At 39.3% G+C, this 14428-nt stretch overlaps 3 protein-coding genes across 4 annotated transcripts; 2 read left to right on the plus strand and 1 right to left on the minus strand.

Moving 5' to 3' along the window:
- Nucleotides 1–1405: 1405 nt before the first annotated feature.
- nmt2 (N-myristoyltransferase 2) lies at nucleotides 1406–8648 on the plus strand. The gene is made up of 12 exons (XM_034554079.1): nucleotides 1406–1631; nucleotides 2066–2183; nucleotides 3493–3634; nucleotides 4304–4422; nucleotides 4727–4818; nucleotides 4949–5065; nucleotides 5154–5324; nucleotides 5450–5558; nucleotides 5660–5830; nucleotides 5919–6086; nucleotides 6323–6460; nucleotides 7075–8648. The coding sequence occupies exons 1-12, from the start codon at nucleotides 1519–1521 to the stop codon at nucleotides 7093–7095; spliced, it is 1479 nt and encodes a 492-aa protein (XP_034409970.1). The 5' UTR covers nucleotides 1406–1518; the 3' UTR covers nucleotides 7096–8648.
- Nucleotides 8649–9859: 1211 nt separating this feature from the next.
- rpp38 (ribonuclease P/MRP 38 subunit) lies at nucleotides 9860–11867 on the minus strand. 2 transcript variants are annotated; one of them, XM_034553010.1, is made up of 2 exons: nucleotides 11731–11867; nucleotides 9860–11185 (listed from the first exon to the last, which is right to left on the minus strand). In XM_034553010.1, the coding sequence occupies exon 2, from the start codon at nucleotides 11176–11178 to the stop codon at nucleotides 10411–10413; it is 768 nt and encodes a 255-aa protein (XP_034408901.1). In that variant the 5' UTR covers nucleotides 11179–11185; nucleotides 11731–11867; the 3' UTR covers nucleotides 9860–10410. The 2 variants fall into 2 exon arrangements, with proteins under 2 accessions (XP_034408901.1, XP_034408900.1); XM_034553009.1 differs by having other exon boundaries at nucleotides 9863–11206; nucleotides 11731–11864.
- Nucleotides 11868–12184: 317 nt separating this feature from the next.
- acbd7 (acyl-CoA binding domain containing 7) lies at nucleotides 12185–13695 on the plus strand. Its single transcript, XM_034553011.1, has 4 exons — nucleotides 12185–12317; nucleotides 13104–13221; nucleotides 13308–13370; nucleotides 13464–13695. The coding sequence occupies exons 1-4, from the start codon at nucleotides 12306–12308 to the stop codon at nucleotides 13535–13537; spliced, it is 267 nt and encodes an 88-aa protein (XP_034408902.1). The 5' UTR covers nucleotides 12185–12305; the 3' UTR covers nucleotides 13538–13695.
- Nucleotides 13696–14428: the final 733 nt, after the last annotated feature.

Raw genomic sequence — 14428 nt, forward strand, 5'->3', positions numbered from 1 at the left:
CAGTAAACTTTGCTCAACACTAGCGTATTACAAGCTACACTGCAGACATTTCTGAGAATGTCTACGAGCTGCTGCAATTATAAAATCCTCAAAAGTAATCAGCAAGGCACCAATCTGTCTTAGTAAGCAGTTCAGGATTTACAGAAAGTTTGAGTGTAGTAGGGGATAGATAAAGCTACGTGTGTGTGATTGGATGTGAAGCTAAACCGCAGGTCATTTAAATGCATTTTTTAAAAATTGTTGTTTAGTTTGTAGAGGTGAATGTTTGTCTCAAATGACTTTATGTGCTCCAGAGTGGTGGTGTCAGACTGTGTGGCCAAAAGGGAGCGCTGACAATAATCAACATGCATCCACTAAAGGCTCATATAGTCATACAATCATATTACAGTGTGTATAGTTATTTCCTTTCCTCTACCTGTTCAAAATGATGTGTGAGTTGGTGTTGTGAATGGCCTTTTCTCTCTTCGTACCCCACGCCAACATCTAGATCGAGGCGGGAGTTGCATTACAGCATCCTGAGTGTGTAACTTGGTTGTGTGCATTATATTTGAAGCCTATTATTCTGAATAAACCGCCAAACTGGAATGATGTGTGTGTGTGTGTGTGTGTGTGTGTGTGTGTGTGTGCGTGTATTTCTGTGTTGTTTAAAACTGAACATACATGAAAGAAGTCAATTGCAGCCGAGAGTTTATATTTCCTCAATGTGTCATGTCATGTTATTGGTAAGATAGTTTCCCTTAGGGACCCTCCTCCGAAGAGAAGATTGTCAGGATTGAGTGCTGGCAAAACTTTTTCTTAAAAAAATAAAATAATATTATAAATAGGATAAGGTGGTGTAAATGGTAAAATAACTATTTAAACTGTCTCACTGTTAATGAATTTTGCTAAAACAGGCAGATAAGATGCCCTGTGGAAGTAGTTTATATACCTTTTTGTTTAAGTCACTTCTGTTCCATTGTTTTATCATGATTTTATTGAGTATGTTGTACTTCATATCATGTAACTATGGTCTTGAGTTTTGAAAAAGGTACATTGGTAATGATATAGTGAGCAAAACACATGTGCCTTATTATGTTCCCATTACTTAAGAAAAGATTACATTAATATAAAATATACGTTATCTTAACAAAGTTGGAATACCACCGGAGTAAAGCAAGCAAATGTCCTGACCCCAAGGCCCCCGAACCTTATATTCACTATATCAGTTGTTTTGTGTAATTTGATTAGTATTAATGTGTTAGGGAATTTGAACCATTAAAATACAACATCTAAGACGGGTTGTATTATCTATTGTTATGATCCTGTCTTATGGATGTAATTTTAAACTCACATGGTGCATATTGCTTCATACAATTGTGTTGAATCCAAGTGAATCTGTAGAGTTTAGGTCTGCCTTCCCTCCTTCGGCCTCTAGGCGGTGCGGTTTCCTTCGGCACTTTCTTTGTGTTTCCATCTCTCGCCGTTGCCCGTGATCTCTATCATATACGGTGGCTGACACATTTTTTTTAAAACATTTGTATGATGGCGGAGGACAGTGAATCCGCGGCCAGTCAGCAGAGCCTGGAGCTGGACGACCAGGACACCTGCGGGATAGACGGGGACAACGAGGAGGAGAACGAGCACATGCAAGGGTGAGGGCGGCCTGTCCGCTCCGGTCGGGGAGACGCAGGAACGTTATTTCAGTCCGTCTGTGCGCTGCCTGCTTGTGTGTGTGCGTGTGTGTGTGTGCTCGCTCGGGAACGGCAGCTAGCTAACGTTGGCCGACTCAAACACAGCCAGGCCGTTATTTCCAGCCAGTAACCACTGGAGGAGATGACTTAAATGTGGTGTTGACATTTGTGTTGTTGTAAGCTGCCCTCATAACACAAATTCCTCCTCTGACGGGCCGACACGGACAGCTCAGAGGATCCGTTAGTTAGCCTTCGGTCGGCTAGCTCAGCTGTCATTCGTTGCTATGGTAGCTAGCGTTAGCTAACGGCCGCTTGGGTTGCGCGTGTCGGTTAGTTAGTCGAGCAAAGTCACCCCCCCCGTTTAATGACGTGTCTTTGTGCCCATGTCCGTCCAGGAGTCCAGGGGGAGACCTGGGGGCCAAGAGGAAGAAGAAGAAACAGAAGAGGAAGAAAGAGAAGCCGAGCTCGGGGGGAGCCAAATCCGACTCGGCTTCTGACTCTCAGGAGATAAAGGTGCGAAGATGACCCAGTGAAATGTGCACAGAACCTTTTCATGGCAAATCCAAACCACCACCCACTAACCTGGTGGAGTCACCTGCCAGGCTGGTGGTGGACAGGGTGCGAGGACTAGTTCAGTGCCCAACCCTGTTTGTTTGCCAGTGTGAATGCATGAATTGGGGTTATCCAACCTGGGTCTAGACTTTGTTAATGGTCTTTAATATTCCTACAATGACTGGGGTAACCCTAATTGTAATGTGGTAGGGGGTTCTTTAGTAAAATCATCCTTTAAATGCTGATCATTACTATTTCCAGTTATGTATTGTCCTCATATACGCCCTTATTCCAGTTATGATAAATAACGTTTGCTTCCTTGAGCACTCTGATACAAACCTGGGGTATTGCTGCATGTTCACATCTTTTATACAAGTTTTAAATCACTGTCCGTCATGTGGGCAGGTCCTTGAGAGGCTAAAACATGATGCTTGAGAGGCTAAAACATGATGTTAAACAATGTAATTCACTGCGCACTGAAATAAAAGTCTGACAATAGTGTAAAGGATTTATTTAAATAGTTGCTCCTCTCTTCAATTTCTGGTGGTAAGATTAAGAAAATCAACTGAATGGTACAGGTAAATATATTGGCAAATGATAAACAGTGGCTGAGAGGTTTAAATAAATTCACAAGACACATCTGGATCTACACACACTCACAGTCTCTGGAGACCAAGGCACCAGGGCCAAATTCCGCAGAGTTCAAGTTTCATTCATAAAATTTCAGATTTTGCCCAAAAATGAGTAATCACAACTTAACATGAATACATCAAATGCCTCGCCTTTCATAAACCTGGATATTGTTGACTTGGATACGATTAACCTGGTTTCTCATGTTCCATGTAAAAGCCATATCCATTATGATGATGGTAAGACGTACAGGTTTACTAGTGTGCATGTAAACATACTAACAATAACAGTGGTTGACATGCGCTGAACTACAGTTGTGGACATGGGTGTTTTGTGAGCAGTGATGATCCTTTATTTATCAGTTACCAATAGTCAGGTGTGAACAGTCAAAGAGGTCGAGCACATCCCCTTTCTAGTGCAGGGGTTTTATTTGAAAATGTTATACATCTCGTGAATGTTGTCTTTATAGCTTCATTTGAATTATGTAGGGAATTAAATCATATATATATATATATATATATATATATATATATATATATATATATATATAAACTGTGTTCCATGTTGCTGCATGTCATGTTAATTTATGTAGTATTTTTACTTAAATCCCACTTTCTTTGTTTTTTTTGTGTACATGTAGAACCCTGGCTTGCCAATTCAGAAGCTGCAGGACATCCAACGAGCCATGGAGCTGCTGTCCTGCCAGGGTCCAGCCAAGAGCATTGATGAGGCAACCAAGCACAAGTACCAGTTCTGGGACACCCAGCCTGTGCCGAAGCTAAGTAAGCACCTATGTAATGTAGACAGAGTGAGCAAGAGCATTGTTTATTTGATTTATATCTCATTTAGTTTAATTGTGCTGCAAAAATAGTCCATGTCCATGTGCTTTTATTGAGAAAATTAATGCATTGTGTACCTCCATAAGCTCTCAACGATTGACTTATTATTAATCATCAGGTTGGCCTATTGATGATGACGGAAATTGATTAATTTGCTTCCCTAACTTGAACGGTGTTACTTTAGCTGTTAGCAGAGGCGCCATTTATCATCATCCTAGAGCACTGTCTGTGCATCAGTGCCATCTATTGGTTTTATGTCATCACAGCCTGTGCTGCTCAAAGCCTGTGTCCAAAAGGTATGTAAGGTGTTAAGTTCAGTGGGGGTCCAGGAATGCTCAATGAGATTAAGCTGTTTCCATGAAAGCCGACGAGTCAAGTCTGTGCAGGCTACTGATACGGGCTTTCCTGGTCAACACAGGACCAACGGAAGCAGATTTTACAAATAAATGTCAGCTATTTAAAAAAAACAAAGATACTGATGTTTGACTTACTTGAGCAAAATGCTAAATGTACAGGTCTTTGTTAAATATGGTGAATATATATATATATATATATATATATATATATATATATATATATATATATATATATATCTTTTGATTTTTTTTATAGATGAGGTGGTGACAAGTCACGGGCCCATAGAAGCAGACAAAGAAAACATTAGACAGGAGCCATATTCCTTACCTCAAGGCTTTATGTGGGACACTCTGGATCTCCACAATGCAGATGTAGTAAGTACTGTGTTTAACTTTTGACTCTGACACTAAACTATAAATCTGCTGATTATTTTCTTAACTAAGTTGTTTGGTCTCGAAAAGGTCAGAAAACGTGTAAAATGGCCATTACAATATTGTAGAGAGCACCAGATGACTAAAATGTCATTAGAATAACTCGGGAATGTTTTCCATTTTTGCTTGAATAAATAGTTACCAATTAACTTTATTATGGTCGATTAATTGACCAATCATTGCTGTGATAAAATACATTTTGTAGAAATGATACACAGAAATAAATAGTTTGCTGTGTCTTTTTCAGCTGAAGGAGTTGTACACATTGTTAAATGAAAACTATGTGGAGGATGACGACAACATGTTCAGATTTGATTATTCACCAAACTTTCTCAAATGGTAAGCTCTTCGGTCTGATGTTGTTATTGATAATTACTTTTCTGAGGTTTAGTCAACTGCTCACCAAATATGTGCTAAATATATTTGTATCAACTGTCTGCTCTCCCACTAACCACTTCCTCCCTCTCAGGGCTCTGCGTCCTCCCGGCTGGTTACCACAGTGGCATTGTGGAGTGAGAGTGTCCTCCAATAAGAAGCTTGTTGGTTTCATCAGTGCCATCCCTGCAGATATACGCATCTATGACACGTGAGCATTCATTATTGATCATATACATTGTAATGCACTGTAATGCACTTCACTGTAATGCACATCGTCTCTCCTTCTGCTCTTCTAGACTGAAGAGGATGGTTGAAATTAACTTCCTGTGTGTTCACAAGAAGCTGCGCTCAAAGCGCGTTGCTCCAGTGCTAATCAGAGAGATCACACGGAGGGTGAACATAGAAGGAATATTTCAGGCTGTATACACAGCAGGAGTAGTACTGCCTAAACCTGTGTCCACATGCAGGTATGCTATGCAGTATTCAGACATGAAACACATCGGACACAGTGTCAGAAAGTCATTTAAAACCAACACTCCTTCACTCTTTTTCATGCTTTTCTTTTTTGTGCTCTTTTCTCTGTCGTTGTCAGGTATTGGCATCGTTCTTTGAACCCCAGAAAACTTGTGGAAGTTAAATTCTCCCACCTGAGCAGGAACATGACCCTGCAAAGAACCATGAAACTCTACAGACTACCAGATGTAAACAGTAAACCTGCCAGCCCTGCACCTTCTCATTACAATTCATATTAATGGAGGGAACTTATTCCACTTTTTCTTCTTGCTCTCTTTACCCCATTTAGAGCACTAAGACCCCAGGTTTGCGGCCGATGGAGAGGCGTGACATCCGCCAGGTCACTGAACTGCTACAGAAATTTCTGCGACGTTTCCAGCTTGCACCTTCTATGGGAGAAGAGGAGGTGGCTCACTGGTTCTTCCCACAGGACAACATCATTGATACATTTGTAGTAGAGGTAACTGTAATTAGTTTCTATCCTTAAGATACTGAGGGTCTGTTGATTCTTCTATCTGTTAACAGTCGTTGTGTCTTTGTCTTCTCAGGGTGCCGGTGGTGTATTGACAGATTTCACTAGTTTCTACACTCTGCCCTCAACTGTGATGCATCACCCTCTCCATAGGAGCCTGAAGGCTGCTTACTCTTTTTACAACGTTCATACACAAACCCCACTACTGGACTTAATGAATGATGCACTGATCCTGGCCAAGCTGGTAAAGTTACACTCTATGTAGATTGTTGTAAAACACATACTACTAACAATAATGAACCTGTTCTATGGCACTATTAGTTCACTTTAAATTTAGGAAAAAGGAAGGAGGCTTCCAGAGCTGCAAATTCATGAAAAAGGGCACATATAAATCAGCAACAGTGTTTAGAGTTAAACTTTCTTGCTACAGTGTGATTCATCGTGATATTTATGTTGTGGCTTCCTCTGTGTGTTTAACAGAAAGGTTTTGATGTGTTCAATGCCTTGGATCTAATGGAGAATAAGGTGTTCCTGGAGAAGCTCAAGTTTGGCATAGGAGATGGAAATCTGCAGTATTACCTCTACAACTGGAAATGTCCCCCTATGGACCCTGATAAGGTCAGCAGCATGATTTGTCTGAGCAAACAATCAATTCAATATGATGTTAAGATCCAATAAAGAGAGGGGAAGCAGGCCCGAGATTTATGTTGTAGACATTATTGGCAGTGCAAATAGTCTGTATTAACATCCGTTTTTATAGGAAAGTTGAAATTCTATTACCTCTGCAACTTAATTACTAAAACGCTGTAGTCAATGGGATAGCACTATTGTGTAATTCGTGGGGCAAAATTAGCCTTCCAAGACCACAAAAGTGAAGCAAAAAGGAGACTATTTGAGGGGTAATGATATTGGCAGAATGAATTTCATTAAGTTTGTGTGTAAAGTACCTCCCTCCATAAAAAGAAAAACCTTCAATATTTTTGGAATTGGAGGTACTTTGGTAGCACGAGAACAACGAATGAGCTATCACATTTAGTAACATCACTAGTGGATATTAAATAGTGTTGCCCCTCTAGCTCTACTATCCATCTTGAAAGAGCACCATTGTGGCATTTTAGGCTTAGCTCCGCCATTACCAACATCTGGTGCAACAGCTTCAGCATCTGATTTACAAAATGTTTGCAATCTTTTTGTCAAAACTCATTTAACAACAAGTTCCCTCTGCGTTTCAGGTTGGCCTCGTCCTTCAGTAGCAGATCTCATCATGGCTGCTACACAAACACTGATCAAAAGGTCGTTAGCGGCCTCTGGCTATTCCTTACCTGGACAAACAGGTAGCCCAAGCTAGACAATGAGAACTACAACAGTTAAACTAACCTGGAGATGGTTCAAGAACATTCTCAGTTCACCCGGAGGTGAAAACTCTTAAATCATCAACATCCTGAATGTGAAGTCATGCTATGCCTGAGATACTCATACAGTACATGCACCCTCACGTTTAAAACATACCAGTTTGACATACAAGAGGATGCCTTGACATTGTGAGTTTTGTTTATTTCTTCTTCCTGAGCAGATGCCTTGTTACAAGGGGCTGGCATGTAATTTAATGTCACTGGCATTGATCTATGTAAATGATAATCAACAGGTAAACATGACCACAATACCAGAATAGAAGTTGTTGTGTCCCCACTGCAACTGCAGAATAAGAGGGTCTCCAAGGTATTTAAAGAGTTGTTATTTCCATCTCCCTCTCATATCGTTGTGGTCAGGAGTTTCTCTGCTGGCTGTTTTTGGGCCTCAATAGAATTTAGAATTGCGAAGAACATGTTTCTGTGATAGCTAGCGTATAAAAACATTTTCTCCCTTAAGCATTTAGAAGAAATATATCTCAACTTTTCACACACAAACACTGTCAAATGACACATATACACAAAAAGGGTATCTTCATGGGAGGACTCATCCAACTGGTGCATTGATTGTTTTGTTTTTTTATTCAAATATACAGTTACCTGTACATTTAAAGCCAGATCATATTTATTCCTGTAGTGTGAGTTTGGGGTTTGGGAGGGCTGATCCAAAGTATTTTCCTCGTAGGTAGTGTAGATGTCACTGGGTTTGTTCAGATAATGTGGGTTTAAAGTGTTTTTTGATGAAGAATGTATTGCATCAATGAAGCACAATGTTTTAGTTCCTTAAAAAGCAAAAAGGTCCTTTTCTTTGAGGGGTCAGATTTCAAAATGAACAGGTTGCGGTACAGCCTTGGCTTTTACGAAGGACATGAGCGGTTTTCACGAGTAGAATTTGAATAGAACATCTACACCACATGTTTGGTTATATTCATGTACTCATGCAGCTCAGTTATCTGCATGTGAACGTTGGGTTCTGTTAAATAGGCAACAGCAAGGACGAGCAGCCAGAGAGAGGTACAGCACCAAAGCCTGGGAAACGACAACGAATACCAATTCAACTATAACCAATCTCATTTAGATTTGATTACAAAATATAATATATATATCAAAATATCCTTGGTTTCTGTCTAGAGACAGTTCTATAACATTAAAAATGGCTTAAAAACAAAAATCTCATGAATCTTGTTTTAAAGCAGATCAGTTGTCTTTTGTCAAAGTATTCATTGCCACTCAGAGAAACGACGTCTTATTACTTTTACAAAGCAGTTAACGAGGTGCCCTAAAAAGCAGCTGATTGGCCAGAAAAACAAACATAACCATAATTTCCCTCGCCTGCAGTAGAATGTGAAGGATGTTAGTCAAACTCTGTTAAATAAAACTTGAGTATAACATTCAAAGTGTCTTTGTAATAATTTAACAGCATGTATTCAGGACACAGAGGCTGAATAAACAAGTCTGTATCAGTAACATTTGAAGTTTGAGCTTCCAAATGTAGTCCATTTTTTCTTTTTTTTTTAAATGGTACTGTATTTGTGTGTCTGAAAAATATACTGTGGGTCTTTTTTTAGTGTGTTGTGCAGCTAAATGAAAATGATTTGATCGGTCCTGATATTTATAATTGTACTTTGCAAAATGTCAAGACATAATTCCTCTTTTTCTTTCCAGTATTCCCAAGTTAAGAGTTTTTTGAGGGTTTGGAGTATTTGTCATTTACCAGTAAGATGAAGATCTATGATGAAAAACTGTTGTCACACCACTCGTCTGTGGTGGAGCTGCTGGTGTACTCAAAGGTTCAGATGCTTTTGAATGGTTGTCTTGCTCTGGGTTTGTTGCTTTGTTTGATGCTCCGGTTCATGTGGCTCTGCAGAACTCCAGAGCAAATGCTGACATTTTTGTGGTACTTTTTCTGTATGTGATGTTATTTCCCTCTTATCCCTTTATATATTAGCAAGAAAGGACGACCAATGGAGTCGGCGCTTCAGGGCTCAAAGATGATTATTTTTTACCATTGAACAGTTAAATGACTTACATTGACAAAGACCAATGTTACCGGCATTTAACACTGAAACTGGGTTATCGAGTCAACGGCGTGCCTCATGGATGTTGGTTGTGTCACAGATGTGTTGCCTGCAGCTGTTTGAATGAACTTTGAGCATGTCAGTTTTGCTGCTGTGATCATTTTTAGCATTGATGTTACTAGCCACCCCCTTCAGTGACCACTCAACCCGAAGTACCTGCCTTATTTAAAAGAGGTTTTGTTTTTTAATTAAGATTTTGGGGGGGGGGGTGGTGTACTTTTGGAACGACATACAGCTTTCTCTAACTGAAGAACAATATTTTTATTCAAATCCATTGTAAGCTGTGAAAAAGCTGAAGAACTTGTACCAGCATCCTTTAGACATGCCCCCCATGCAAATAACAATCTGTTTAAACACACGTCGGCTATACCAGCATGGATATTTGTTTGAATAAACTCACTTTAAAAAAGGTCCCTGAGTAATGCACTTATTTTAACATGTCGGGGCAATGGAAATACAGATTTAGTAACACAGTTTACCTTATGTTCATTAGATGTAACTGAGAAATGTCAAACGCTGGCCCAATTGTTTTTCTGAAATGTTTGTTATATGACCAAAGACCATGAAAAGTACATATTTCAAAACACAAAATATACATTTAATTGATTGATTTCAGTTTCTGGCAAATTAAATGTTTATTTGAAAATAAAGGATCATACAAGGGTCCTTACATATTTTAAACCAATGTATTCTTAGTCATGTAAACTGCAGGCCATCCTCCAAACCACAGCATCAATTAGTTCCCCCAACCTCCATTCTGCTACTGGTGTCCATTCATTTCAATAGAGTATGAAAACAAAATAAATTGCTTTAAAACAAGTTGCCCATGCAAACAAATTGTGTTGTTCTGTCTATATAAATCTATTTGAAAATTCCACATTTGTATGGTGACGTCTTCAACTTAATTGTTTTGCAAACCTTCAAAAGAAAAAGCTGCAGATCATCATGGTCTGGAGGTGAAATACTAGATATTAAAAACATAGAAATGGTCCTTTTAATATCTTGGCAGAGTCTCTGTTTTATTTGTCTGGCTTTGACTTCAGCTTTTTTCTGTTCTTTGCAGGGTTAGAAACTATTTTTTTCACTTTGAGAGGTTGCAGAGTGCAGGAGGACGCAGACTCTGGACTTCCTCAGATTCACTCTCAAGTTTCCTTTTCTGGCCCCTCTTCTCGTCGACTTCCTCCTCCTCCATGTCAACGTGGTCGTCAGGTGTTACTCTGGGTGCTGCACCTTGCAGCCATGCAACATCTACTGAAGGCACTCGGAGTGTAATGGCGTCAACAGCGTCAGTGAACACCTCGTCTTCTTTGGAGGCGCACTGTCTGAATCCCAGAGCGAGGACACTTTTCAGGCCCAGCGGCCCCGACACGCTCTGGCTCAGCCGAGGCACCTGGCAGGCCGGCACACCTCTGGTTGCGCTCAGTGCTATCAGATGATCCGTCATGTGTGGCGGCTTCACGGACTTGCACACAAGCAACAGTTTGAGCTCGTTCCTCTCCAGAGCTTTAGTGACCTCGTTGATGCCAATGGCCAGTTGCCTCCTCGCTGCCACATCTGTCCAGCCGTTTTTGGAAGAATCCTGGACCTGTCCATCCTGGCTCACCTGGGGATCAAGTTCTGATGTGGCAGCATGTTTCTGGTCTTTCTTTTTCCTCCATGGGCGAAACACTTTCACCTCCTTCTTCTCCAGACCAGCGGAAACCAGCTTGTCCTTTAGCGTTTTCAGGATGAAATGCATGTCTTCTTGTGGAAGTGGGCCCCATTTTGGAGTGAATGGTGACGTGAAGGAGGTCTTGACTGGAATATACTTTTTGATTTCCTTTTTAACTGGCTTTCCTGCAGCGGCCATACCTCCTCTGAAATGAAGTCATGAAAGCCTGGAGTAAACGAGAAACATTAAGTACACACACCACACCACACCACACCACAACACAACACAACACAACACACACACACACACACACACTTGACCGACTCAAAGCATAATAATCTTCAAAATCTAAAAAGTAATAAAAATAAACGACACAAAAAAAATGAAATGACAAAAAGGCCATTAACTTCTTCCTCACTTTACTAAACAAAGTTAATGAATTAGTATCCAAAATGTGCGTAGATTCAAAGTCTTCCATCAATATCAGTCGAACCAAAATAAGGCTTGAGCTGGGCATTGCAAATAATAATCAATAAAAATAAAGACAGAATTATAAATGAGAACTTGTATAATAAGGGGCCATTGTTTTGAGTGTGGTTGTAGGCAATAACGTGCATTATTTCAAGTTGAATGACCCATTTCTCTGAAGGAAGGGAAATAAGTTTTACGGTTAACTATTCTCATAAATACTAATTGCATCATGACAGTCAGCAAACAAAATGGACAAAGAATGGCATTTAGTTTCTTTACCTGATTGCAAATGTGGCAAAAGTGTTAAATTGCTCCCTTCACATTATCAGGCAAACAACACGGGTGGACCACAGGGCGCCGCCATTTTGTTTGAATTGAACTAACTTTATTTAAAATAAAACGTCCACAGCGACAACCAGCGTCCATGGCAGTGCGACATTCGCGACAATGATAACGGACTCAATGAAAACCGAAAAAAATTGTTCATAAAATACCAAAGTATCTTTATTTTTTAAATTCATTTAAATGTATCTGTTTTTTTATGTATGGTTATTGTTGGTTAAGGGTCATGTTATTATTATTATTATTATTATTATTATTATTATGTGTTTTTGTTGCTCTCTCCCTCTCTCTCTTTATCTCTCTCTTTCTCTCTGCGTGTGTGTGTGTGTGTGTGTGTTCGTGCGTGCGTGAGGATGACATGCAGCCAATCAGCTCCTCAGCAGCTCTCTGCTCCTCCTTTGCAGGCCTCTCCTCAGCCGTTTATTATGCATTGATCAGCTGTGCTGTATTCAGAGACATCCAGCCGACAGGATTAATACATTCTTCTGAACTGCGCTGCTGCATCTGCGAAAATGTCTAATCTGGTAAAAATATTTACTGCTCTTCTCTCCATTTCAGTTGAATTATATTGGAGATGCATTATCTCTATGAAATGAATAACGGTTGTAACGACAGGATATATTCACGTCATGCTGAATGTCGGGTCATCCATCTTTGACAGTATGCGATGACTAAATGTAAGAAGAGCTCGGTGGTCCCTCTGGTGCTGCAACTACATAAATGCATGTGTTTTGCAAGCAGATTGCTTAAAATTATTATTATTAGGCTATTATTATTATTTACAAAACAGGATCTGGCTCCAATTTATTTGAGAAGATGAACAAATATTCGACCAATACTTAAGAGTTAGAGGTTGATCTTTGTTGCATTTAAAATAATTTCAGGGACATCTAATTTCCTACAATGTGAGTTTCGGGGTTTTCCAGTTTTTTTGTCGATGGTGTAAGGGTTTCCAATGGTTTATAAATATATGTACTGCTATGCCCTAGATCTTTTGTAAAGATTATTCAAGTAGGCACAAAAGCACTAGAGTCTTGAATAAAAGCCCATTGTTTGCTCTCCAACTTGTGCAACAAAAGGTCTGCAAGCTCTGCAGCATGACTATACTATGCTGAGGTTTCTTATTCAGTGTTGCTTATAACTGATTATTATGCACATTCTTATATTCTGTAATTACTACACACTCTGCTGCACTACATATAGTCCAATTGTTAATTTGTCAGACTTGACACAGAGCAGAATACATGGTTACGAGTGTTTGCACTCTGCAAACATAATAGTTATAGTTTTTAAATGTTTAATATCTGCAGGCAGAGTTTCAGAAGATGGCAGAGGATGTGAAGAAGGTGAAAACGAGGCCTACGGACCAGGAGCTGCTGGACCTGTATGGACTTTATAAGCAGGCAATAGTTGGAGAAATTAACATCGGTATGACGTGCAGCATAAACACCAAATCCTGTGCAATGTTCCCTGAATACTAAACATGTCCTCTCTGTGTGCCATCGCAATTGTAGATAGACCAGGAATGACAAATTTGAAAGGAAAAGCTAAGTGGGATGCCTGGAACTCCAGAAATGGTAACAAGATTTAAATGTAGATGTAAAATAGCTTTAAAAAAGCATAAATTGAGTTTCTAACGCAAATATTTTCTTCTTTCCACATTCTTTCAGGAATGTCCAAGGACGATGCCACTTCAGCCTACGTTACACTTGCAAAGGAAGTCATCAGCAAATATGGCATGTAAGGCTTGCAATAAACTGAAGAGGCTAAATTAATGCAAAAATGACAAAATGTCTACCATCTCAATAACTGAAGAAATGTTGTTATCTCTATAACAAGTATCCTTGTGCTTTCAGAGGCCATAATTATGCAGGATTAAGTGTAATAAAAAATGTGCTGTGATTTCTTTGTCTTTTTGTTTTTACATATATTAGTAATTAAATATTTACATGCATCCTTTAAGGTTGAAAATATAAAATGTTCTAATCATTTCTAAAATGTATCTAATTTATTTTGTTTATTCTAGTAATTCCCATGCGTACAGCAATATACGGTACATGCACTATGATAGCTTGATTCCTAAACAGGACAAACTGAATGCTGTCGAACATGGAAATAAAATCTCTGTATAATGTTTTGGTTTTGTTGTTATTTATAACATACTACAATTCAACAAGCAACACAAACTTTGTCCTCCAAAACTACCATTTGAATTAACACATCTCTGAAACAGTCTCAACAATTACTGAACATTACAACCTTAATGAAGGTACGATTTGTTGCAGGACTTTTCTATTAGACCACATTATCTTTTAGCTAAGGGGAACCTAATAAACTGGCAGCTGAGTGTTTTTTTGTTGCTCAGAACAAGCACTTTAGATTTTGTTCCCCATCATGTACTGTAAGAACAATATAAAGGGATCTCTTAATGACCTTTATGAACGGGAATGATTTCAGCAAGCGGACCGGTTTCAATGTGGATACACAAGTATTGTTTTAAGACTTTTGAAGCTATTCTTTAGGATTCCGCTTGATTGGGTTTAGTCCAAACCATGAAAAAAACAGACCAAAGCTACACAAACGAGTGGAGCCAATGGTGCCCATGTTAATGGATGTATACTTGTTTTGCTTTGCT

Source organism: Cyclopterus lumpus, chromosome 16 (assembly GCF_009769545.1).
Source record: "Cyclopterus lumpus isolate fCycLum1 chromosome 16, fCycLum1.pri, whole genome shotgun sequence".
Classification (NCBI taxonomy): Eukaryota; Metazoa; Chordata; class Actinopteri; order Perciformes; family Cyclopteridae; genus Cyclopterus; species Cyclopterus lumpus.

Coding starts and splice junctions, on each gene's coding strand:
- nmt2 (XM_034554079.1), top strand. CDS start 1,519: ATGATGGCGGAGGACAGTGAATCCGCGGCCAGTCAGCAGAGCCTGGAG. Junction 4,819..4,948: donor TCACCAAACTTTCTCAAATG/GTAAGCTCTTCG, acceptor CCTCCCTCTCAG/GGCTCTGCGTCCTCCCGGCT. Junction 5,559..5,659: donor AACTCTACAGACTACCAGAT/GTAAACAGTAAA, acceptor TACCCCATTTAG/AGCACTAAGACCCCAGGTTT.
- rpp38 (XM_034553010.1), bottom strand. CDS start 11,178: ATGGCCGCTGCAGGAAAGCCAGTTAAAAAGGAAATCAAAAAGTATATT.
- acbd7 (XM_034553011.1), top strand. Junction 13,222..13,307: donor AGTTGGAGAAATTAACATCG/GTATGACGTGCA, acceptor TCGCAATTGTAG/ATAGACCAGGAATGACAAAT. Junction 13,371..13,463: donor TGCCTGGAACTCCAGAAATG/GTAACAAGATTT, acceptor ACATTCTTTCAG/GAATGTCCAAGGACGATGCC.